This window comes from Eptatretus burgeri, chromosome 7 (assembly GCF_056783735.1).
Source record: "Eptatretus burgeri isolate ZD-2024b chromosome 7, Ebu_testis_v1, whole genome shotgun sequence".
Taxonomy (NCBI): domain Eukaryota; kingdom Metazoa; phylum Chordata; class Myxini; order Myxiniformes; family Myxinidae; genus Eptatretus; species Eptatretus burgeri.
In genome coordinates this window covers 61,548,505-61,575,357 of record NC_140967.1, presented here as the reverse complement: position 1 = coordinate 61,575,357, position 26,853 = coordinate 61,548,505, and the positions used below count along the sequence as shown (strand labels likewise).

General features: G+C 47.0%; 1 protein-coding gene across 7 annotated transcripts in view; it reads left to right on the top strand.

The window, feature by feature from the left end:
* Positions 1-26,853, top strand: part of LOC147023381 (zinc finger X-chromosomal protein-like) — an 82,575-nt gene that overhangs the window by 28,205 nt on the left and 27,517 nt on the right. For 6 of the 7 annotated variants that reach the window (XM_085888736.1, XM_085888735.1, XM_085888732.1 and 3 more), the window contains 2 exons: positions 19,969-20,115; positions 26,685-26,825. In XM_085888736.1, the coding sequence (XP_085744862.1) occupies positions 19,969-20,115; positions 26,685-26,825 (288 nt within the window). The remainder of the gene's footprint in view (positions 1-19,968; positions 20,116-26,684; positions 26,826-26,853) is intronic. The other variant, XM_085888738.1, reaches the window with a different exon arrangement.

The window sequence follows — 26,853 nt, the reverse complement described above, 5'->3', positions numbered from 1 at the left end:
CCTCTGCTCCTCTCTCTCCTCTGCTCCTCTCTCCTCTCTCTCTCTCGCTCTCTCTCTCACCCCTCTGCTCTTCTCTCTCACCCATCTGCCCCTCTCTCACCCCTCTGCTCCTCTCTCTCCTCTGCTCCTCTCTCCCGTCTCTCTCTCTCTCTCTCTCTCTCTCTCTCTCTCTCTCTCTCGCTCTCTCTCCCGCTCTCTCTCTCTCACCCCTCTGCTCTTCTCTCTCACCCATCTGCCCCTCTCTCACCCCTCTGCCTCTCTCTCTCCCTCTCACCCCTCTGCTCCTCTCTCCCCTCTGCCTCTCTCTCACCCATCTGCCCCTCTCTCACCCCTCTGCCTCTTTCTCTCTCCCTCTCACCCCTCTGCTCCTCTCTCTCCTCTGCTCCTCTCTCCCCTCTCTTTCTCTCTCTCTCTCTCTCTCTCTCTCTCTCTCTCTCTCTCTCTCTCTCTCTCTCTCTCTCTCTGTCTCTCTCTCTCTCCCTCTCACCCCTCTGCTCCTCTCTCTCCCTCTCACCCCTCTGCTCCTCTCTCTCCTCTGCTCCTCTCTCCTCTCTCTCTCTCTCTCTCTCTCTCTCTCTCTCTCTCTCTCTCTCTCTCTCTCTCTCTCTCTCACCCCTCTGCTCTTCTCTCTCTCTGCCTCTCTCTCTCACTCCTCTCCCTCTTTCTCCCCCCCCCCGTCACCTCCCCTCCCCTGTTTTTGTATCCACTGTCGAGGCTTAAATAAGAGCTAATACACAGAACGTACAAGAAGGGGAGCAGGAGAGAAGAGGGGTAGGAGAGGGAAGGAAAAATGTGTGGAACAGAGATATGAGGAGATCTGTGGAAGAGAGAGTGATGGGGTTGGGTACACAGGGTAAACAAGATTGACACGGCAGGGACTTTCACGTCCTTACACGACAGGGACTTTCTGGAAGGAAAGCAGGGAATTTGAAGGAAGTGGGTTTGGGTTGGATTAGCGGGGGTAGAAAAAGATTGTGGTTTTGGATGGGGGAAGATAAGAGGTGGTGGTGAACAGCTGTTTTGAAGACCTGAAGGGAAGAGTGGAGTTGAAGAGAATGTGGGAGTTTGTTCCAAAGGTGGGAATAAAGAGGAATGAAAGAGTGATGTGAGCAGTGATTCTTGATTTTGGTAGTTTTACTAGAAAGGGTTTGGCGGACCTTGAGTGTCCTGCAGAAATATGTGGGGAGGGGGGGAGGGGACATATCTCAGAGCAGGAGGGGCCAGGCTGGAGAGGAGACAGTGGAAGACAGAAAGCCCACCTGCGGTGAAAGAGTGAGAGACCCAAAGAATCAGCCTCATCGCGGGAGATACCAATGATCCTACACACCTTGATTTCCACAGCATGAAGCCGAGAAAGGTGAGAGGCGGGAGCACCAGCCCAGAGGCGAGAACAGTACTCCATCAGGCTGTGGATGAATGCCTTATACGTAGTCAGGAGCTCAGATATGCCAAGGAAGGACTTTGCACGGCAGAGGATGCCCAGTCGGCGACTGGCTTTTTTTTTTTTTTTGTATACATTGTCGAGGCTCGTATGAGAGCTAACACACAACTCACAGCAAGGGTGCATGAGACAAGAGGGGTGGGAGTGGAAGGGACAAAACAGTGGGGAACAGACACATTAGGTGAACTGTGGAAGGGAGAGGGATGGGGATGGGACGGGGAACATGGCGAAGAGAAGATGGACATTACTGGGACTTTCAGGAAGGAAAGCAGGGGAATTGAAGGAAGTGGGCTTGGGTGGATTATCGGGGGTAGAAAAGATCAAGGATTTGGATGGGGGAAGATAAGAGGTGGTGGTGAACAGCTGTTTTGAAAGCCTGGAGGGAAGAATGGGAAAGAATAGAGTGAGGACGTTTATTCCAAAGGCGGGAAAAAAGAGGAATGAAAGAGTGAAGATGAGCACTGATTCGTGATTTTGGTAGTTTTACCAGAAGGGGGTTGTTGGCGGACCTTGAGCGCCCTGTGGAAATGTGGTGGGGACAAATCGCAGAGAGAGCAGGGGGGCAAGGCTGGAGAGGAGTCGGTAGAAGACAGAAAGACCACCGACCAACCTGCGGTGATTGAGTGAGAGGCCCAAAGACTCAGCTTCATTGCGGGAGATGCGGATGATCTTAAATGCCCTGGTTTCGACAGCGTGAAGCCGAGAAAGGTGGGAGGCAGGAGCACCAGCCCAGAGGGGAGAGCAGTACTCCATCAGGCTACGGACAAAAGCTTTGTAAGTGGTCAGGAGCTCAAGAGGGCCGAGGAAGGACTTTGCACGACGGAGGATTCCCAGTCGGCGACTGGCTTTTGAGGCGAGGTTGGAAATGTGACTTTCCCAGGAAAGGTCATGGCAGATAGTGAGACCCAGAAGCTTGAAAGAAAAGACTTCTTCCAGAGGATTGTTGAGAAAGTGGATGGGGGGGTTTTCTAAAGGGTCCTTTCGAAGAGACATAGTGAGAGTGTGAGATTTGTCTGGATTGAAAGACATGTTCCACGTATTGGACCAGTTTGTGATTTTACCCAGATCTGCAGTGAGCGAAGAAGCTGCTGCTTGCTGGTCTGAGGGATGACAGATGGTACGGCAGAGGGTGGAGTCGTCGGCAAAGAGATAAATAGGATTTTCCAGAGAGTCGGAGAGATCATTGATGAAAACCAGAAAAAGAACAGGGCCCAGAACGCTACCTTGAGGAACTCCAGCCTGCACAGGAAGAGGGGATGAAAGAACTCCATTTAGGGCCACACGTTGACTGCGACAGGAGAGGAAGTCTGCGAGCCATGAGTGGAGATGGCCTTGAATACCATGGGAAGAGAGTTTGGTGAGTAGGGCAGGGTGCCAGACTGTGTCAAAAGCACGTGATATGTCCAGGGATACGGCTCGGATTTCCTGTCTGGCATTGAGGACCTCCATCCATTGATGGGAGAGCAGAAGCAGCATATCCAGGGTAGAGTGACCTGGTCTGAAACCAAATTGATGATTGGAAATCAAGCCATTGGAGGAGAGGAAGGATTTCATGTCTGAAGCGATGATGGATTCCATAACCTTGCTGATGATTGGGAGAAGGCTGATTGGTCTGTAGTTACAGGGATCTGTTTTTGCACCTTTTTATGCAGGGCAGTGATGTTAGCAGATTTCCAAGCAGATGGCAGATGACCTTGGGCAAATGAGAGGGTGAATAGAACAGAGAGAGGGTGAGCAAGAGCAGAAGAGCAGGCTTTGAGGACACGTGGGCTGATGCTGTCTGGACCGGTTGCAGAATCTGACTCGAGGTTTGAAAGCAAGCTCTCCACCTTGTCAGGAGAAAAGGATACAGAGTCCAGGGACAGTTGGGTGCGACTGGGTAAAGTGGGTAGAGAAAGTGATGGGTTTAGGACACAAGATTTAGCTGCAAACACCGAGTTTAGACATTCAGCTTTATCACGTGTGGTATCAGCAGTGCGGCCATTTGAGGTAAGGGAGGGGATGGAGGGAAACATACACCAGAAACAGATTTGATTAAACGCCACCAGGATTTTGAGGAGGGAGAGAGGTTTGAGAGTTCAGACTTGAGATGAGAAAGATGTTGTTTTCTGGCTCTCCTGAGGGTAGATACACACGTGTTCCGAGCTTTGTGGAAAGAACTGAGATTGCCCTCAGTTGGGTTTGCTTTCCATGAGGCAAAGGCAAGTTGTTTCAGGACAACTGCCTCACCACAATCTTCAGTGAACCAAGGGCGGGAGGAAGGGGAGGACAACTGAACACGAGAGGGGATAAATCTGTGCATGAGGGAGAGCAAGTTTCTTTGAAAGAATTCCCAGGATGAGTTGATGTTTGAGAAAGTAGTGATAGGAGACCAGTCTGTCAGTTTGATGGCTGCTCGGAGACCCTGCCAGTCGGCTTGAGTGAAATGCCAGACTCGACGGCGGTGAGGTGGTTCTCTGATAACAGCCAGAGAGATGTCCACTTTGACAAGGACGTGGTCAGAAGAACCTATTGGAGCGAAGGAAGAGCAGCAGATATTGTCAGGGAAATTTGTCAAAATCAGATCCAGAAGAGATGGAGTACCATTGGTTGAGATCTGGGTCGGGAAGTTGACGGATTGAGTCAATCCCAATGAGTCGCAGAAAGCTTTTGCTGAGGTGCCATGGCAGGTGAGAGAGGTACCCAGACCCAGCCAACTGGCGTGATGACAATTGAAGTCACCACATAAGAGGAAGAGAGAGTTTGGATGAGAAGATAGAAGATGGTCCATGTTTTCGGATAGTGAGGTGTAGATGGAGTCGTCACTGTTCGGTGGACGGTACAGTACACATATAAACATGAGGTGGGAGTGGAGGGGAAGCCGAAGCCAGAGGTATTCCTGGGGGTGTGGGGGAGTGAGAGCAGTGCATGGAGAGTGAGGAATGGAGTCTTTGATGAAGAGAGCAACACCTCCACCAGGACGAGGCTCAGGTCTGTCATACCGTAAGAGGGAGTAACCGGGGAGAGATACTTGGGAGTCAGACACGTCTTGGGAGAGGAAAGTTTCTGTGAGGCAGATAATGTCTGGTTTGTCAGTGGCAACCTGTATGGAAAGATCTGAAAGGTTTGAGCGAAGGTCCCAGATATTTGAGGTCCACACTTTTAATGAAGAGGTAGGGGAGGAGGCTTTGGGTGCAGGAGGTGGAGGGGGAGGGGGAGGGTAGGACAAGGGATGAGGGGGGGGAGGTAAGGAGGGTTGTTGAAAGAGTGTGGGGTATTGCAGAATAGCGAGGGGAGGGGGCCGAATGAGGAGGAGAAAAGGCTCTGTGGTGCTGGGCGAGAGGGGGGGACAAGAGACAAGGAAGAAAGCAGTTGAGGATTTGAGGAGGTGGAGTGAAGAGATGGAGGTGAGAGGGCAGTGGAGGGAGGCAGCTTGGTGGATGAGAGGGGGGCAACTTTGAGAAGGATGAGTGAGGGGGATGAAAGGTGGGAGAAAGGTGAGGGGGGGATTTTTGAGAGAGGTGAGAGGGAGGCTTGGAGGTAGAAGAGTGGGATGGTTGCTTTGAGAGTGAGGGGTGAGGGGGGTGAGTTGGCACTGAAGTTGGAAAAAAGAATGTTTGATGGAAAGCGAACATCCATGGCAAACTGTGGTTTTTAAAAGTTTTAGGTCAGAGATGCGATTTAACACAATTCTTGATGGATGCAATGAAGGCGAATTCAGAGAATAGAGAGAAGAAGCGCTGTAATAGTTGGATTTTTTAGGCAAGGAATGAAGGAGAGCTCGAAATGAGAGCAGTCTGTTAAAATAGCAGAAGAGTAGTGCATTGTGAAACAGTAAAGAGTACCACATGTGTGAGAGAGGAAGATGAAGCATTATAAGATCGTTTTTGTTATTAATATTAATGTTTGAGAGAGTTCAACAGATTAGGTCATGGAAATGTAGAAAAAAATCGAGGAAGAAGACGAGGAGGAATTAAGGAGGAAGAAGAAGAAGCAGAATCGGGAGAACGTGAGCGTGTTGTTGTTGTTGTTGGGTATTATTATTATTATTATTATTATTATTTTTTTTTTTCCTTGAGATAAGAAAGAGATTAGTTGGGAGAATGGGGGATATTTGGAAAGTGGGGAGGATGAAAATTGAAGGTAATGGGGAGGATAGAAATTGAAGGCAATGGGGAGAAAAAACAAAAAAACAAAAAACGATCGAACACCGAGTGGAACCGGTAGGCCTCAAGCCTAGGCCAAGGCCGAGGCCTCAAACACCAGGAAAGAACGTCGACAAAAATACTCACAAAATAGCACAATTTTTGAAACAAAACCGAACTAGGAACACACAGTAACCTGCCAAGGATGGCTGATGGAAATCCTAAATTTGGAGGCCAGCTTGGAAATGTGGCTTTCTGAGGAAAGATCATGGCAGAAAGTGAGACCCAGAAGCTTGAATGAAACAACTTCTTGAAGAGGATTGTTGAGAATTACATTGGTGGGGGGTTTCAGGCGGTCCTTTCGTCGAGACAGAGTGAGAGTGAGAATGTGAGATTTGTCAGGATTGAAAGACATGTTCCACGTGTTGGACCAGTTTGTGATTTTATCCAGATCTGCAGAGCGAAGAGGCTGCTGCTTGCCGGTCTGAGGGATGACATGTGGTACAGCAGAGGGGGGAATCATCAGTAAAGAGATAAAGAGGATTTTCCAGAGTCAGAGAGATCATTGATGAAAACCAGAAAAAGAACAGGGCCCAGAACACTGCCTTGAAGAACTCCAGCCTGGAGAGGAAGAGGGTATGAGAGAACTCCATTAAGGGACACGTGATAGCTGAGACAGGAGAGGAAGGAACTCTGCGAGCCATGAGTGGAGATGTCCTTGGATACCATAGGGCAGCGTTTCTCAACCTTTGATGGCCCATGGCCCCCCTACCGAGTCGCTTAACATTCGTGGTCCCCTGCCCTTCAATAAAAGATGCAGATTTCGTTTTATGAAATTTACTCAGTCTTAAAAGATAAATCAGAATAAACATTTTTCTAAGCAATACAATCAATGAGATACTTGCTGTTGGGCTTGTCTGACGAGGCCTCTTATGTCCGGCACCGTCTTGGACACAGCAAGGCGAATATCGTTCCCAACGTCAAGACGGTTTCTGGACTTCGTTTTAATGGACGCAAGGTCAGAAAATCCGGATTCTCAAAGATATGTTGTGGCGAATTGAATGAGCATTACGGATGCCTTCTTGCTGAGTAGTGGATACGCATCCTGAACAGACAACCAGAAGGTGGAGTGGTCTTCTTTGTTACTGAAGACCAGCTTCATTGCTTTTGAAACCTTCAACTCTGCCAGCTCCTCTGCTTCGTTTTCAGTAGGTTCAATTTTGGCGTTAAACGGGTCTTTGTGCCACGGAACATCCAACGGTGCATCGTCGAAATACGATTTGAACTCAGCGGAGAGATTGTCGAGATGTCTAGTGATGCAATCTTTGATGCCGACGAGAAGCTCAATACTCTGCGTCTGCAGGTGCTCGTCCAAGAAAGGAAACGAGGCAGTGGACCCATCCTTGATTCGTGCCTGCCAGATTTCCATTCTAGCAGACAGTCCGGCAAGCTTGTCTTGAACGTCACTGACTGTCACATCACGGCCTTGCAAGGACTGGTTCATTTCGTTGAGTCGGCCGAATATATCGGCCAGGTAGGCGAGCATCATGGCGAACTCTTCATTGTCGAAGTGGACATGGAGGTTGTTTTTGTTGTCTCACAGGAAGATTTCCACCTCAACCCAGAGTTCATACAGCGGAGAGAGGCATTTCCCCCTCGATAGCCAACGGACTTTGGTGTGGAACAGAAGTCCAACATGTTCCGCTCCCATTTCGTTGGCCAGGAGTTGGAAGAGCCGATGATTTTTGGCCTTCACACGAATGAAGTTGATCACTTTGACCGCGACGTCCATGACTTCCAGCAAACGAGGCGGAGGCGGTGGCATGCTGCGTCTTGTCGCGAGGCGGTGGCATGCGCTGAATCGCCTCCACCTTCCGAGGACCTTTCAACAGCCCCTCCGGCGAGGCATGATATACGAAAACCCAATCACATGACACAGCACACTCCTCCCCTCGTAAAATGACCCGTCACATAATGAACGGATAATCACAACATGACCATCGGAAACCCATCAACACTCATAATCCTCCAAGTACCGCGGCCGCACCCTGACCCGCCTCGGACGGGCAGCGCCACCAGACAGCCCAGGCTCAGACGCCTCCCGGCTCGATCGAGGTGACACCCTCGCCGGACTCGCACTTTCCGCAACACCAGCTACCCCCGACTGCCCAGCCTGCTCGACGTCCCCGGGTAGGACGGCATCAGGCGAAGCCCCCCTTGGCGCCGGCCCAGCCAGCCCCGGCGAAACAACGTCAGGTGCCGGCGATACTCCCGGTGGGGGTCCCGCATCGTTCGGCTCGGGGAGGTGTGGGGGGGGTGACGCTGAACAGCGATCATGCATCTGGTCCACGTGCCGCTTCCACACATCCCCACCATCAGTCCGCACCATGCAATTCGCCGGCCCCAGCACCACAGAGACCACCGCCGGCACCCATTTGGAACCATGGAAATAATCGCGCACAATTACCCGCTGCCCCACCTCGAAGCTGCGCAGCCGCGTCGGACGCGACATCGCCCCACTCCCCGACCCTCCAGGTCGTAGCAAATCCAGCCTGGACCGCAAAGCCCGTCCATAGAGACGAATGGCCGGCGAATCACCCGTGACAGGATGAACTGCATTCCTGTAATGGAGCAAAAAGACATCGACCACCGTCTGCACAGGTGCAACACCCCCCCTGCGCAAAGCCCGCTTCAACATCTTGATAAACGACTCAGCTTGGCCATTCGTCTCAGGGTGATACGGTGCGGACCTTAGATGTCGAATACCATTCTGGCGCATAAACTCATCAAATACACCTGCGATGAACTGCGGACCATTATCAGAGACCAGGATCTCCGGCAACCCTTTATTAGCAAAGATCGTCCGCAGCTTCTCTACTGTAATGTTTGCTGAAGTATGCTGCATTACTACAACCTCCGGCCATTTAGAGAATGCATCAATCACAATCAAAAACATCTTCCCATTAACCGGTCCCGCAAAATCTACATGGACCCTCTGCCAAGCTCGGTCTGGCACAGGCCAGAGACCCGAAGCTCGACGCGGGTTATCAGCATCTGTCTGGCACGTGGCGCAACGCTTAACCAACTGCTCAATGTCTTTGTCCAACCCCGGCCACCACAACAGGCTACGAGCAAGACTCTTGGTCTTCACGATGCCAAGGTGACTGACATGCAGTTCTTCCAAACACCGCTGCCTGAACCTCGGTGGAATCACGGTCCTCATTCCCCACATTACGCACCGTTGGACCAACGACAGCTCCGCTGCGCGTGACGTGAAAGGTTGAAATGCCGGTGTCGAAGGCAGATCGCTCCAATTCCCCGTAGAAATCGCCTGGACGACACGGGCAAGCACCGGATCACGAGCCGATTCCACCACGACCCGCCTGGCCGTGACCGGCCCGCTTTGGACCTGGTCCAGCGCGAACGCATCGACCCGGTCGCCCAACTCAGACGCAGCTGGACCCTCCGCACATGGCAAGCGTGAGAGCCCGTCGCAGTTAGCATGCTTCTCGGTGCTTCGGAACTGAATATCATAATTGTAAGCACCCAGAAACAGACACCACCGCTGTATTCGCGCGGCTGCTACCACCGGCACCCCGCGTTCGGGTCTCAGGATGAATTGAAGCGGTTTGTGATCCGTCTGCAAAGTGAAATGCCGCCCCAGCAGATATTGATGAAACCTCCGCACACCCCAGACGAGGCTGAGAGCCTCACGCTCAATCTGGGCATATCCGCGCTCTGCTGTGGACAGGGTCCGGGATGCAAAACAAACAGGCCGCTCGGAACCATCGTCCATCCTGTGGGAGAGCACTGCCCCGATGCCATATGCAGAGCTGTCGCATGCCAATAGGAGCGGACGCGCAGGCTCGTAGTGCATGAGGACCGTATCCTCTGTGAGCAGCCGCTTGACGCGGTCGAACGACACCTGGTGTGCAGGCCCCCAAGCCCAGCGCTCGTCCTTCTTGAGCAACCGTGTTAACGGCGCAAGTTGTGAGCTGAGCCCGCGCACGAACCTTTGGTAATACTGGGCCATACCAATGAACGAGCGCAGCTGCGTCTTGTCGCGAGGCGGTGGCATGTGCTGAATCGCCTCCACCTTCCGAGGACCTTTCAACAGCCCCTCCGGCGTGATGATGTGCCCGAGGTATTCCAAGCGCTGCTTGAAGAACGCGCACTTGTCCCTGTTTAAGCGCAGGCCGCACGCTTCTAGCTTTGTCAGCATTCGGGCAATGTTCGCAAGATGCTCGTCCGCCGTTATCCCCGCAATGAGCACATCGTCCAGGTAGGTCTGAGTGGGCAGGCCAATGCAAACCTGATCCATGGCTTTCTGCCACAAAGCTGGGGCCGAAGCAATCCCAAAACAGAGTCGGGTATATCGATAGAGTCCTTGACACGTGTTGATTGTCAAAAGCTCGCTACTCCCGGGATCCATCGGCAGGTGAAAATATGCATCACGCAGGTCTAGCTTCGTGAAGTATTGACTCCCCGCCAATCGCGCATATATCTCATCGATTGACGGCAGTGGATATTGCTCCACGCTGAGCCCCGGGTTAACCGTGGATTTGAAGTCCCCGCACAATCGGACGTCTCCATTTCGTTTCAGCACCGTGACAACCGGGGTGGCCCAATCCGAGCACGACACCTGTTCGATCACTCCACAGGCCTCCAGCCTATCCAGTTCACCCTTGACCTTGTCCCGCAGGGCATACGGAACCGGACGTGGTTTACAAAACCGAGGAACCACCCCCTCCTTCAAGAAGAGTTTCGCCTCCATGCCCTTGAGTTTTCCAAGGTCGTCGCTAAACAACCCTTGATGTCTTTGAAGAATCTCCTCCAACTGATCCTCCCACTGGCTCAGCACGGGTTGCACAAGGTGAATTGCGGCCCAGTCTAGCCTGATGCGGGTCATCCAATCTCGGCCGAGGAGAGACGGACCCCTCCCCCGTACGACGTACACCCGAAGCATGGCGACCTGGCCTTGGTACCGCACAGACACGTCTGCCATCCCGACTGGCGTTATCTTCTCGCGGGTGTACGTGAACAGCGTGAGGTTTGACCTGATAAGCTTCAAGCCGTTGAGTCTACGTGCGGTCTGTTCGCCGATGAGCGACACCGCTGCTCCCGTATCGACCTGGAACGTGATCGGCGTTTCGTTCACTTCGACTTCCACCGTCATCGGGCGCGCTGTCGCCGGGCCAATTGAAAACAGGCTCAACAACGGCCGCTGGTTCCGCCCCGAGTCGCCTCGCACATCGCCGTCCACGACTTTAACGGTGGCCGACGCCCCACGGCACACACGCGCCAAATGACCCACCTTGTGACAATTCAAACACACGTTGCCTTTACACGGGCATGCACGGCGCAGGTGTCGACCTCCACATCCCAAGCATGTCCGCGGGGTCACCCCGCCGCACGCGCGGCCGCGTGGCGACGTCCGACCCGCATCGAAGGTCGTGCGCGCGTCCCGGGGTGCTCGCGACCCCGCGTGGCCGGTGATGGCTCGAACATCCCCGCGAGTCTGCTCGACCGCTGTAACCGTGGTGACTGCCGAGTCTAATGTAATGGCTTCATCCTTCAGCCGTAAAACCGCTGAAACCATTTTCGCATCTTGTAAACCAGCAATAAAACGATCTCTGAGCCGAGCTGGCCACTCCCCCGCCGTGAACTTGCAGGCCACGGAAGAATGCTTAATCAGCGCCACGAACTCAGCGACGCGTTCCTCTGCCCCTTTCGAGAGGCGATCGAACTGGAATCGAGCGAGCTGCAATGACTTCTCCGGCGCCATGTCTGCTTTCATTTTCTCCACAATGTCCCGAAACGCCAGCCCGTCATCCCGGGGCCTGTTCGGTGCCACTAAATCACCCAGCAGCCGATAATGCTCCGGCGAAAGCGAAGCGAGCAAGATCGACTTCTGCTTGCTCTCGTCGACCACATCGTTCGCGTGGAAATAGCATTCCAATTGCTCCGAAAACAATTCGAAGTCATCCCCGTCGAAAACGGGCATAAGTCCGTATTCAACCATCCTCGTCAGCCAACTAGAGTGTACCAGGTGCGGTGGGACACAAGAAGCACGCGGGCCAGCATCTACTCCGCTTTATTGCGCGACCAGAAGCACACTCTTCCCACCCCTAGCGGGCGAGGCATGATATACGAAAACCCAATCACGTGACACAGCACAGAAGAGTCTTTGACGCAAGAGCGTATCGGTGTAGCGAACAGTGGGAGGACGTCACATGGGGCCATGCGTTCTTCACAAGCGTGACGAACCCTCCTCTGACGCCGACCATCGCTGGGGCACCATCAGTACAAATGTGCTTGAAATTCTGCCAACCGAGTCCATTAGCTTCAAAAAAAAGAGTCCACTATAGCTTTGATATCTGCCGCTGTCGTTGTGGTTGGTAGGGTATTGCAGAACAAGAACTCTTCCTTCATCTTTCCCTTTCTCTCGTGGCGAGCGAAGGCGATCAACTGGCTCTCCAGGGCGGTGTCGGTAGACTAGTCTAATTGAAGGCTAGCCTGGAGCGTGCTTTGTTTGATTTCGGAGCAAACTTGACGGCACACATCAGCGGCCATGTCGTCAATCCGTCGTCGGATCGTGTCATTGGAGAGCAAAACTTGCTGAATCTTCTTTTTCGCCTCTGGTCTGATCATCAATTCCACCATTTTCTCTGTACATGCCTTAATAAGGTCCTCAGCAATAGTGTGCGGCTTCTTGCACTTCGCAATTCGGTATGCCACTTCGTAGCTGGATTGAAGAGCAGGTTTTTCTTCTGGCCGGAATCCAAATTTGGGAAGTGTCGCTTCACGGTCATATCGTGATCGTTTCACAGACAGAGCGTCGATATTATCTTCCTTCCTTCCGGGATGCATCTTGTCGCGATGGTTTGAAAGTTTGGAAGGACGTAGTGACGCATTTGACATCACGACCGAGCAGTGCAGACATTGCGCGCAGTCCACGCCATCTCGACTGACATTCGTGAATCCAAACTTGACATAGCTGTCATTCCATTTTCGAACCTTCGACATCTGAGAAAAAAATTGAAAAAAACAAAATTCTAACGTTTTTGTAAATATTGGTTTACTATGAATGCTCTGTGGGCTCCACCTTCTCTTTTAAAATTGTGGTTAAACTCATCTACCCTTTTTACTTTGACACTATGACTGGAGACTCGTCACCTTAATTGTACATTACAAGCTTCTTCATTCTGAATCGCAGTTTTTCGGCGTCCGCTCATGGCCCCCCGGTCGAAGGCCGATGGCCCCCTTGGGGGGCCACGGGCCCCCGGTTGAGAAACGCTGCCGTAGGGAGAGAGTTTGATGAGCAAGGCAGGGTGACAGACCATATCGAAAGAACGTGATATGGCTCTGATTTCATATCTGGCATTGAGTACCTCCATCCATTGTTGGGAGAGCAGAAGCAGCATATCCAGGGTAGCATAACCTGGTTTGAATCCAAATTGATGATAGGAAATTAAGCCATTGGAGAAGAGGAAGGATTTAATTTCGGAAGTGATGATGGATTCCATAACCTTGCTGATGATTGGGAGAAGGCTGTTTGGTCTGTAGTTGCAGGGATCTGTTTTTACATCTTTTTTATGCAGAGCGGTAATGTTTGCTGATTTCCAAGCAGATGGCAGATGACCTTCAGCAAATGAGTGGTTGAATAGAACAGAGAGAGGGTGAGTAAGAGCAGCAGAGCAAGTTTTTAGGACACGTGGGCTGATGCCGTCTGGACCGGTTGCAGAATCTGAGTCGAGGTTTGACAGCAAACTCTCCACCTTGTCAGGAGAAAAGGACACAGAGTCCAGGGACAGCAGGGTGTGACTGGGTAAGGTGGGTACAGAAAGTGATGGGTTTGGGACACAAAATTTAGAAGCAAACATGGAGTTTAGGCATTCAACCTTTTCATGTGCTGTGCCAGCAGTGCAGCCATTTGAGGTAAGGGAGGGGATGTTGGGGGAACATACACCAGAAACAGATTTAAATCGACACCACCAGGATTTGGATGAGGGAGACAGGTTTGACAGTTTAGACTTCAGATTAGAAAGATATTGTTTTCTGGCTGTCCTGAGGGTAGACACACACTTGTTCCAAGCCTTTCCCCGCTCTTTCTCTTTTCCTAGCCCCCCCCCCTTCCTCACTCCCTCCTTTCTTCCCCTCCCTCCTCTCTCCCTTTTTGAAAAACATCAGTACGTTGTAAAAAAAACAATAGTGCATTTTCAAATGCTGATGCAGGAGCAAACATGAAGAATGAAGTTTAAACTTCCATGAGTTTTGCACCGACAAGAGGGAAAATTCTAAGCAAAATCATTATGAAACCAAATATATAGCCACAAATGAAATGAGAAAATATACATCACAGTGTGTGTGTGTGTGTGTGTGTGTGTGTGTGTGTGTGTGTGTGTGTGTGTGTGTGTGTGTGTGTGTGTGTGTGTGTGTGTGTGTGTGTGTGTGTGTGTGTGTGTGTGTGTGTGTGTGTGTGTGTGTGTGTGTGTGTGTGTTTTTCTGTGGCATTTAACTGCTGCTTTATGATGTGGAGTGTGATGCACCAAAATTATTGTCATGATCTCCCGAGTTGATTCAGCTAATTAACCACAAAGAACCCAAAATAATTCCCATGTTTAAAACACACGCCATGTTAAGGTGTACAGAGCATCTTGATAGGTCCTTACATGGCATGACATTCTAATTACAAGATGAATAACAAAAAGAATGATAACATTGTAACAAATCATATCTTAATTGATACTAATAATATTCACAATAAAAAATAACAATTGTGGCATCATTTGGCAATAAAAATAACAATACTTATAATCCCTGCTCTGGCCCAAGCACATCTGGGATTAATGAAAGGCAAGCTCACGCTCAAGCAGTACGGCATTCTACAAGGCCATAAAGAACAAAGAAAATTTGGTCCAATGGACCAAGGGCCCCACTCGTACTACATAAAAGTTCATGAGTCTAGAAATGATGATGCATTGGAATATGCTGGCCAAAAATGTCAAATGACTATCTGGAAGTACCAGGATAAATGCTGGCTCAAGGCACGATGTTGCAGCCCAGGAAAACCCCTAACAGAACCGCAATTCCCTGGGCGAGGTGGTTCAATGGCGAAACACAGTTTATGTCATCCCATCCAGCTCAATCACTGATTTAAAGAGCATAATGTGGAGGCAGCTGATAATATAATTCATGGTGTGGGTTGTAAGGACAGCCGCAAGCCAGTAAAATAGTGTTGCTGGAGGACAAATGAAAATGACTCAGACAAGTGCAATGCTTACCATACTGTTGTGGCCAAAAATATTGGCACCCTTGCACTTTTTTCAAATAATGCACAATTTCTTCCAGACAATTGTTGAAATTCAAAAAATATTTTGGTATCCATATACAGTGTGTATTTCTTTGCTTTGCAGTGGAACAAAACAAAAAAAGCTGAAAAAGTTACTCAATCTTAGCTTATTCCACACAGAAATCCTAAAATGGCCTGGACAATATTATTGGCACCTTTTAGAAGTTGCCATAAATAATTAGATTTCAAGCAGATGATTCTCCTTTACTTTGGAATTGAACTCACTTGTGGTAAGTTGCAGGTGCCTGCAATAAAAAAAAATCACTCAGTCAACCAGCTTGAATGGAGAAAAGGAGTCATGCTGTTGTTTTGTGTCACTGTGTGTACCACAATGAGCATGGAGAAAAGAAAGAAAACAAGAGAATTATCTGAGGAGGTCAAACACAAGATTGTTGCCATGCATGGGCAATCTCAAAGCTTCAAGTCCATCTCCAGAGACTTTGATGTTCCTGTGTCCACCAAACACAGTGTTATCAGGAAGTTTCAGGCCCATGGCACTGAAATCAACCTCCCTGGACGTGGCCGCAAGAGAAAACTTGATCGAAGATTGCAGCGACGGATTGTTCGATGGTGGAGAAAGAATCTCGATCAACTGCCAAACAGATTCAAGCTGACCTTCAAACACAAGGTACAACAGTTTCAACTCGCAACATTAGTCGCCAATTCAATGAAAGGAGGTTATATTGTTGTGGTGCCGAGTTCGGGGGCAAGGAACAACCGCTAGATGGAGCAGTTGGGCCGTCTCCCCTCCGAACACCCAGAATTGAAGGTCGTCACTCCGGATAACTCCGAAGTCGACGGGTCGCTTAATGGACCGTGGACGCCAATATTTCGACATGCGGTTAGGGTCTTTTTGTCTTATTCCAGTTTACCTAATTAGCCACGTGGTCTCCCTACCGGGGAAGCCACACCCTTGGCCGGCTTTGTCCGAACCGAGTCGCTGTTACCGACTCGGATCCAGCGTAACCGAGCGGGAATTACCAAAGCCGTGCCGACCCAAATAACAATTTACGGCACAATCGGCCTCCCTAATTCTCAAGCCCGAACCATACTGGGTCAATGAAAGAAAATACAGACTACGAACTGGAACATTTAACAGTTATTTATTTACAAGGTAATAGGGAGGGAAACACAGAGCAGACTTAATCACGAATATAAATGTAGGCAAATGTACAATGACAATCACTTAACAGTTCTACTTACAGACTGGCACCACACACAGACACACACACCCAAAAAGAAATGGAGCCGGCTGCCCTTTATTGGACCCTCCAGCCACGGAGGATAGGCAAGAACGTGCGGCCAGACGCATGGTAACGAATGGGTTAATTTTTTTTTTTTACCATTTCTTTTTTTTCGGCTTGGCGAATTGCTACGGCGAACGTAGAAATGAAAAAAAGTTATAACTCCACGTTATAATTCCACGGCGACCTTACGGCCTGTAAAATATAGCCAAACGGCGTAGGGCCACTCTGGGGCCACCGCAAAAACTCTGCGGCCGCTGCACGTTTCTGTCAATTCAGAGGGCGTACGGCCGCGGTATCCTCGCCGTAGAGCAAATGCACCCTCATTGCAGATGGATGACATGATGATTAGAATATCTCACCTTAACCAGAAACCATCATCACTTCAGACATTAAATCCTTCCTTTTCTCAAATGGCTTGATTTCGGATCATCAATTTGGTTTCAGACCAGGTCACTCTACCCTGGAAATGCTACTTCTGCTCTCCCAACAATGGATGGAGGTACTCAATGCCAGACATGAAATCAGAGTCATATCCCGAGACATATTGCCTGTTTTTGACACGGTCTGGCACCCTGCCCTGCTCACCAAACTCTCTTCCTATGGTATCCAAGGCCATCTCCACTCATGGCTCACAGACTTACTCACCTGTCACAGTCAACGTGTGGCCCTCAATGGAGTTCTCTCATCCCCTCTTCCTATCCAGGCTGGAGTTCCTCAAGGTAGCGTTCTGGGCCCTGTTCTTTTTCTGGTTTTCATCAGTGATCTCTCTGACTCTCTGGAAAGTCCTCTTTATCTCTTTGCTGATGACTCCACTCTCTGTCGTACCATCTGTCATCCCTCAGACCGGCAAGCCGCAGCTTCTTCGCTCTCTGCAGATCTGGATAAAATCACAAACTGGTCCAACACCTGGAACATGTCTTTCAATCCTGACAAATCTCACACTCTCACTATGTCTCTCCGAAAAGACCGTTTAGAAAATCCCTCTATCTACTTTCTTACCAATCCTCTGGAAGAAGTCTTTTTATTCAAGCTTCTGGGTCTCACCATCTGCCATGATCTTTCCTGGGAAAGTCACATTTCCAACCTGGCCACCAAAGCCATTCGCCGACTGGGCATCCTCCGTCGTGCAAAGTCCTTCCTTAGCACATCTGAGTTCCTGTCCACATACAAAGCTTTAGGCCACAGCCTGATGGAGTACTGCTCTCCCCTCTGTGCTGGTGCTCCTGCCTCTCACCTTTCTCGGCTTCATGCTGTGGAAACCAAGGCATTTAGGATCATTGGTATCTCCCATGATGAGGCTGAGTCTTCGGGCCTTTCTCTCTCACCGCAGGCAGATCATTGGTCTTTTTATCTTCTACCGTATCCTCTCTGGTCTCCCCCCCCCGCTCTTTTTGCGATTTGTCCCCACCATATTTCTGCAGGGTGCTCAAGGTCTGCCAACAACCCCCTTCTGGTAAAACTACCAAAATCACGAATCACTGCTCACCTTCACTCCTTCATTCCTCTTTTTTCCCGCCTTTGTAATAAATTCCACACTCTCTTCCATCCCATTCTTCCCTCCAGGCTTTCAAAACAGCAGTTCACCACCACCTCTTATCTTCCCCCATCCAGAACCTCGATCTTTTCTTCTCCTGTTACTCCATCGCAAACCCACCTCCTTCAAATTCCCTGCTTTCCTTCCTGAAAGTCCCTGTAATATCCATCTTGTGCACCCCGTGTTCCCTGCCCCATCCCTCTCCCTTACACATATCTTCTAATGTCTCTGTTCCCCACTGTTTTCTCCTTCCCTCTCCCGCCTCTCTTGTCTCATGCCCCCCTTGCTGTGTGTTGTGTGTTAGCTCTCATACGAGCCTCGTCAATGTTTTCAAAAATATTTAAAAAAAAAACAAAAAAAACAGCATGAGCATGTTCCAAAAGTTCCTCAAAACATAACAACATTCCTAAAATTGGTTCATAATCAGTGGAGATAGACATGAGTTCAGTCCCGGATGGGGGGTGGACTCCCACAAGACAGGCGGGCTCCAGAATGAAATCTATGGACAGGAAAATTTTAACCCCATCATTTTTCAACATCTAGACTCCAAATCAAACCGAAAATGCAAAAAAAAAATCAATTTTAGCACACAAATCCTATGGGATTACACTTCATACCATACTATATGGAAGGAGACCCAGAAGGACCCCGCTGCTGAGAAAGAGACAAAATATAGCCCCACTGGAGTTTGCCAAAACACACCTGAACTAGAATGGCATTCGGTGGAACGCATACTTCCGCCACGTAATCCCTGATCCACGAGAACATATCGGGCCCAATACATTTTTTAAATATCATGTTATACAGTACTATATCATTTTTGGCCATATCTCTCAATGGTGAAAAATCTTTCGAAAATTAAATAATTCTCATATCCAGATTCGGATTCAGATCTTCACCAAAATTATATAAATTCGTCCTTGCGACACATTCAACCCGTTCACCAAGTTTCGTCCGAATCCGTCCACAACTTTTTGAGATATTGTGCTATATATCATTTTAGCCCTATCTCTCAATGGTGAAGAATCACTTTAGAAATTCTAGTCGTCGGATCCAGATTTGGATCATCACCAAAATTGAATCAATTATTCGTTGTCACACACCGAATATGTCCACAAAATTTTGTCTGGATCCATCCACAACGTTTTTAGATATCCTGTACACAGACAGGAGTGGGTGAAAACAACCTCCTACACCTTCGGTGGCAGAGGTCACAAGCCAAAATCCTTCTGGGAGAATGTCGTGTTGAAAGATGAGACCAAATTAGAGCTTTTTGGTAAAGCACATCATCTCTATGTTTACAGAAATCAAAATGAAGCCTTCAAAGAAAAGAACACCTTCCCTACAGTCAAACATGGAGGAGGTTCAATGATGTTTTGGGGTTGCTGTGCTGCCTCTGGCACTGGGTGCCTTGAATGTGTGCATGGCATCATGAAATCAGGAGATTACAAAGGCATTTTGGAGTGCAATGTTCAACCCAGTGTCAGAAAGCCGGATCTCCCTTGAATTGAAGGTCATGGATCTTGCAGCAGGACAATGACCCCAAACATACTTCAAAAAGCATCCAGGGAATAGTTCAAGACAAAACGCTGAACTGTTCGTGGCCAGCAATGAGTTCAGATCTAAATCCCATTGAACACCTGTGTGGAGATCTGGAAACAGCAGTTGAGAGAAGGCACCCTTCAAATCTGGGAGAACTGGAGCAGTTTGCACAGGAAGAGTGTGGCAAACTACCAGTAGAGAGGTGGAGGAAGCTCATTCATGGCTATAGGAAGTGCTTGACTGCAGTTATTTTGTCCAAAGACTGTGCCTCCAAATATTATGTCGAGGGTGTCAATAATTCTGTCAATGTAATTTCTTTTTATTTTATTATTTAAAAGGATATTTTAAGTTCTGAATCAAAAACAAAGATTCTGCAATATTAACAGTGAAATAAATAATTGTGGAGACAAAATTACTATTGTCAATTTCAACTTATTTTTCGAGAAAATTGTGAGTTATTTGAAAAAAGTCAAAGGGCCTACCCAAGAGGGCCTACTGTGATTAGAACACGACAGTTGGTGGTGTGATCATCAGCAAATTGACCAAATGGCCATCAACATGCAGCGGTCATCATTGACATGAGCTAATGTGCAAAGCTGTTTTACTGTGTAAACCAGAAGCATGCCACTTCAGAATTTGTTTTCAGCCAAATACTTCAGTGGAATTATGTAGAAGTGAATTGAAGTTTTATGAGTGTTTTACTATATTTGGATACTGTGTGCTTCCAGAACTTCCTGGTGAGGAGCAAAAAATGGTAGCAGAGGACACATTGGAGCGTCTGGTACCGCTTCTTGGACCGACGCTGAAACCAAGCTCATCCGTTACTTTGAAACCAGCCTCAGAGGAAAAGCCTTGTGAGGATTACCTTTTATACAGTAAGTGTGGATTTATGCACAGTTAGCACTTGGTTGCCCTCCTGCATTGCAAATTCTTATTTTGTTGATTGGTTTTGTTTTTTGCCACCTCCTCTGTGGGCACTCACTTGACAGAAGTGTTTTACCTCTGTTCTGAAAGCTGAGTTTTAATTTCTATGCTTTTGAGAGCCTGAAACATTTAGAAGTGATGCTCAGGATCAAAGAAATGTTACGACATTTTATTTGAAAATGGGATGTTTGGTTGTTGTTGCCATATTTCCATCACAGCATGCCACAGGTATTGCTCTTTGAATTCTTCATATTATTATTTTTGTAAAAGCAAATTAAAATGCTGATAATCATAATTGGACAAAGCCACCTGCATGTGCAGAGGAAAACAAAGTGGAGGACAAATGGGAATGGAAACCAGGGAGGAGTTGCTAAATTCCTGGGTATATTGGCCAACTATGATATTGTTACGGCTGTGGAAATTCGCAGAACACCATATAGGTCCTTAGTTCAGTTATGCCGATAAGTCCGTGTTCAGTTAGATTTCCGTTGTTTAATGGGAATTATTCGCGTCACCCGGGCTGTGATCTTTGAGTTAGCCGTTTTTCTTTACTATCGTTATTTTGGACCAACCACAACGCCAGCCACCAACCACCTTCTCCACCACGCCACCCACCAACCACCCTCTCCACCACGCCACCCACCAACCACCTTCTCCACCACGCCACCCACCAACCACCTTCTCCACCACGCCAGCCACCAACCACCTCCACCATGCCACCCACCAACCAACTTCTCACCACGCCAACCACCAACCACCTTCTCCAAGCCACCCACCAGCCACCACGCCAACCACCAACCACCCTCTCCACACTGCCTTCATAACAACGACATATCCCCACCATCTCCTAAACCGCATCTCCCCCACCATCTCCTAAACCGCATCTCCCCCACCCGAATAACGTCTCCTCACCTTCATCTCAGCAAACGCCGCCATCTTTGCGCCAGCCACAGTGAGTTCCCAGCGAACAGCGTCGCTGCAAACAGACGCAGGGGTTTCGTTGTTGGCGCCAGTGACGGTGATCTCGCGCACGTCTGCTCTCCGAGCAAGTTTGGGTGATCTCGCGCACGTCCGCTCTGTGGAAGCTTCGCCTCGGAATTCGGATCACAGGAGAGAAAGGGGCGGGGCCTGTGGGGGTCGAAGGTCGAAGAGCGGAGGTCAGATCTCGTCTCTTGAGCCCTATAAAAGGCCGAGCGGAGCGCCAGTTCGCAGTCGAGAGTCGGTCGGTGGAGTCAGTCGGTGAAGTCTGGAGTCGGGAGAACATAGGCGGGGACGAAGTCTAGGAGAGCGGAGGACACGCGAGACGGAGAGCGTGGCTGAGCCTGCTGTGCCGCGCAGACCTGCGCGTTCGTGGGGAGAGAGCCGGAGAGAGCTCGCCAGCCAGCGCCAAACAGTCTGAGGTGATCGGGCTTCGGGACAGTCTGAGCATCGCTGAGGAACGGACGGGTTCTTACAAAGAGCATCAACTTTGAAAGAGCATCAAGACCCGTTCGTTCCTCTCAATGCGTCGCCGGCTGAGGCCCGAATCACCCAGCCGCTTGGCAAGGACTGGGCTCAACCGCGGTTACGCTAGCTGCCGTGGGGAAGGAGCGTCGCGGGTCGCCCCATCGAGGCACCACGAGGGTGGAGGTAACCTGCAACGGTCTCGTGGAACTCCTTTGGTCTGCCAAGTTCCACGTTATAAAGGCCTACAGGTCCAGTCTGACCCCCTTGTCTTTGAGGGGGTCTTTCCTTGTTTATTTGTGCGAAAGTTGTGGCGCTGTGTCCCGTTAAGTAGAACTGTTTAAGTGCTTGTGAATAATAAATAATAGACAGTTGTAGTGCTTTGTCTTGCTCGCGTCTTATCCCTTCCCGCCAATTCCATTGCTTTCCTGTATATGTGCATGTTAGTGTTTTGCATACCTGACTGCATACGTGTGTGAATAAATGTGCGTGTTTAAATGTTAACCCGTTCGTTGTGTCCTCTTTCCCCATTGAACCGCCGTATTGCTCTCGGAATTTAGCGGGCTTTTTAATAGCCGATAAAAGAATTGGGTCCAGCGAGGTCTCGCGATAATACACCGCTCGGTTATCCCAGAACGGAACGAACTGCTTAAGCGGTTCGTGTCCAAGCAGACCTCACTGAGGTATGGTCTCTCGGTGATCTGCCCGCGCGAATACTTAGGTATATCGATAATTCGGCGATTGACCCTGTCGCGCGTGGGTCGAGTGTTGACTTGGCCGTGGTGTGCGCTTGGAGCACACCCGCGACTGGTTTCCGGCATTGTTCCGGAAAGTCGCGACTGAATTGTCCGTTCGGTGGACGAGACGGCCGCCATTGGCTAAAGCGGCTGTTCGCACGCCGGCGGGCGCAGAATTCGTAACAATATAATATGATGATTGTATCTAGATAGGAAATTGATCATCTCACACATCCCAGACTTTGCCATTTATATGTTTTCCTTAATTTATCTTCCCCACCCCCACCTCCAAATATATATATATATATATATATATATATATATATATATATATATATATATATATATATATATATATATATATATATATCAGTGAGGCATGTTTGCAAACTGCAAGCAACTGTTCTGCTGTTCCCCTTTCTCCTGCTGTTCCCTTTGTTGCTACTGCTGTTCCCCTTTCTCCTGCTGTTCCCTTTGTTGTGTTGTATCCTGATTTTGTTGTGTCATAGCTCTTCCACGAGCCGAGAGCATGTATTTAAAAAAAAAACTTCATCAAACAATCACCGAAAAAACGACAAGTCGGGTGACCCAAAATGCAATATAATTAAATATGCAATATTTAAAGTGTGTTGTCATTCCTATGATTACTTGGAAATCAAAATGCTAGTTATTAAAATTGCTTAGTAATTCGCAATATTAAAAACCTATCAATACTTAAGGACATCAAAGACTTGTAATTGCTTCCTTTCTCATGTCCAAGATGGCCCAAAAGTAGCGCCGCATAGGGATTTTAATTAATACAAGGAAAAATCATCATAAATGTTTAAATACGATACATAGTGAATTTAACCAATACAAGGAAAAAATCAAAATACATGTTTCAATACTGTACATCGTGATTTTGATTAATACAAGAAAAAATCACAATACATATTTAAATACTGTACATTGTGAATTTAATTAATACAAGGAAAAAATCATAATAAATGTTTAAATACTGTATATTGTGAATTTAATTAATACAAGGAAAAATCATAATAAATGTTTAAATACTGTATAAAGTGAATTTAATTAATACAATGAAAAATAATAATACATGTTTAAATACTGTATAAAGTGAATTTAATTAATACAAGGAAAAATAATAATACATGTTTAAATACTGTACATAGTGATTTTAATTAATACAAGGAAAAATCATCATAAATGTTTAAATACTGTATATTGTGAATTTAATTAATACAAGGAAAAATCATAATAAATGTTTAAATACTGTATAAAGTGAATTTAATTAATACAATGAAAAATAATAATACATGTTTAAATACTGTATAAAGTGAATTGAATTAATACAAGGAAAAATAATAATACATGTTTAAATACTGTACATAGTGATTTTAATTAATACAAGGAAAAATCACAATACATATTTAAATACTGTACATTGTGAATTTAATTAATACAAGGAAAAATCATAATAAATGTTTAAATACTGTATAAAGTGAATTTAATTAATACAATGAAAAATAATAATACATGTTTAAATACTGTACATAGTGATTTTAATTAATACAAGGAAAAATCATAATACATGGTTAAATACTGTATATTGTGAATTTAATTAATACAAGGAAAAAATCATAATACATGTTTAAATACTGTACATAGTGATTTTAATTAATACAAGGAAAAATCACAATACATATTTAAATACTGTACATTGTGAATTTAATTAATACAAGGAAAAATCATAATAAATGTTTAAATACTGTATAAAGTGAATTTAATTAATACAATGAAAAATAATAATACATGTTTAAATACTGTACATAGTGATTTTAATTAATACAAGGAAAAATCATAATACATGGTTAAATACTGTAAATCGTGAATTTAATTAATACAAGGAAAAAATCATAATAAATGTTTAAATACTGTACATAGTGAATTTAATTCACACAAGGCCGAAATCATAATACATGTTTAAATACTGTACATGGTGAATTTATGCCTGCTGTTGGCTTAATGGTTAGGGTGGTGGGTTTGAGATCTTAGGATCCTGAGTTCAAATCCCCCTTGGCTGTTGACTTAATACCAGGTGTGGTTGACTGCAAGCCTGGTGTTGGCTTAGTGGTTAGGGTGGCGGCTTGGGATCCAAGGGTCCTGAGTTCAAGCCTTGTTGCCCGTTGAATTACTTCACCAGGGGGCTGACTCAGCCTGCCATCCTTCCGAGGTCGGCAAAATGAGTACCAGCTTGCTGGGGATGATCGAGTCATTCGAGTATCCTGCTTTGGAGTGGTGACCTGTCCAGGATTGTGCCCAATAGCCAAGGAAACTGCTTCGGCAGCACCGTCACTCTGTACAGAGTATGGTTCCAATGAATGGATGGATGGATGGTGGTTGACTGCCTGCCATCCTTCTGAGGTCGGCAAAGTGAGTGCCAGCTTGCTGGTATACTGTGTCGGAGTGGCGAACCGTCCAGGATTGTGCCCAATAGCCAAGGAAACTGCTTTGGCAGCACCGTCGCTCTGTACAGAGTATGGTTCCAATGGATGGATGGATGGATGGTGGTTGACTGCCTGCCATCCTTCCGAGGTCGGCAAAGTGAGTACCAGCTTGCTGGTATCCTGTGTCGGAGTGACGAGCCGTCCAGGACTGTGCCCAATACCAAGGAGACTGCTTCGGCAGCACCAACGCTGTGCACAGAGTATGGTCCCAATGGATGGATAGTGAATTTAATTGTTACAAGGGAAAATAAAAAAAAAACTTTAAATACTGTACATAGTGAATGTAATTAATACAAGTTAAAAAATTATAATACATGTTTAAATACTGAACATCGTGACTTTAATGAATACATGGAAAAATCATCATAAATGTTTAAATACTGTACATAGTGAATTTAATTATTACAAGGGAAAATAAAAAATACACACCTGTCAACTCTCACGCTTTTGCCGTGAGACACGACTTTCTGTTGAAAGTCATGTTCTCACGTTCTCGCTATAAATTCTCACTTTTTTTTTTATCTCGGCAACAAAAAATATTTCCAACATCATTGCATTGCAACTGGTTTAACTGATGTTATCACCTTGAATACCGACTTAAATCCGATTGCTTCGCGTCGTTCCGCACTTCCCATATGAGAGACGGAGTATGATTGGTCAATAATTATCGACGACCATCCTGATCTAATGAAATATCTTGTAACTGGGGGGTTCATTTTTCACGTGAAATCGCTGCAAAATACTGGGAAATACTTTCAATGTGCTGAAATAATACAGCTCTATAACAAGGATAATGATTATTCTAATTCCTGGACAGCATTTGATTTATTGATGAAAATAAAATATATGTCTGGTTTGTTCATGTTGTTGGTTTATTTATTTTAGTCCATACAGTGGACTAAACATACAGTGGTCCATACATTGGACTGATGACGTCATCAGTCACGTTCAGCACCCTTTTTTCTTCTTTTTTTTTAAACATAAAAACCTTCAAAATTCTTCTTCTCCAAAATGGCTGAACAAATCGAGGTGAAACTTTACAGCTATGATCGCCTATCCATGAGGAACAAAAAAGTTCTCCACCTAAGATGTCATTGGTCACATGCTTTGGCAGCTATGATTTTTAAAAACAATGAACCTTAAAAATCTTCTTCAGAATGGCTGGACAGATCGAGGGGAAACTTCACCCACATGTTCCTTCAGCCTTGGGGATACCAGGGTGTTCAGAAATAATTAATAGTTCACATGGTCTGGCAGCCATATTGGATTCAAAGAAAATCTCAAAATATATATTTCTCTTGAACCACTTCATCATTCGACGTGAAACTTCAGACTTATGATCAGGTAGTCATGGGGAATGTATGTTTTAAATTCAAAACTGATCAGACGCATGGTCTGGCAGGCAGAATTTAATGTTTTGAATCTGAGTTCAGGGATTTAAATCAAATTTGGTGCAATTTTGTATAATGATGTAATAATGTGGGTGGAGGCATATATGGCGATGTTAAAGAGTGCCCTTCTAGTTTTTGAATTAAATTATTTAATTCCTGGAGATTTATGAAGCATGAAATCAAACTTATTTCGCAACTGTGTATTTGTTTGCCATTACACCATTGGTTTTTGTCAAACTCTATCGACTGCTCCAATTCTGAGCAGTATTTTATTTTGAGATGTGGATGAGTATGACTGTTCAGCATTTGACTTCATGCTGAAGGTGACATCGATGTATAGAAAACTTTATCTCCGAACATCGTAGCACACGTGAATTGATAAATTGGTGCATCATGGCTTCATAAATTTATATTTGTGAACAAAATATATGCTATTTTGTAGTTCCCACAGAGCCTGTAAAGATGGAACCGGGTGACTCACAGAGCCTGAAGGCAGTCGGTGAGGGTACCCAGGAAGGTGGAATATGCCCTGAGGTTATAAAAGTTTACATCTTCAAGGCAGAGGGAGCGGAAGACAATCTGGGTATGTGGACAGCATTCCCATTGATACT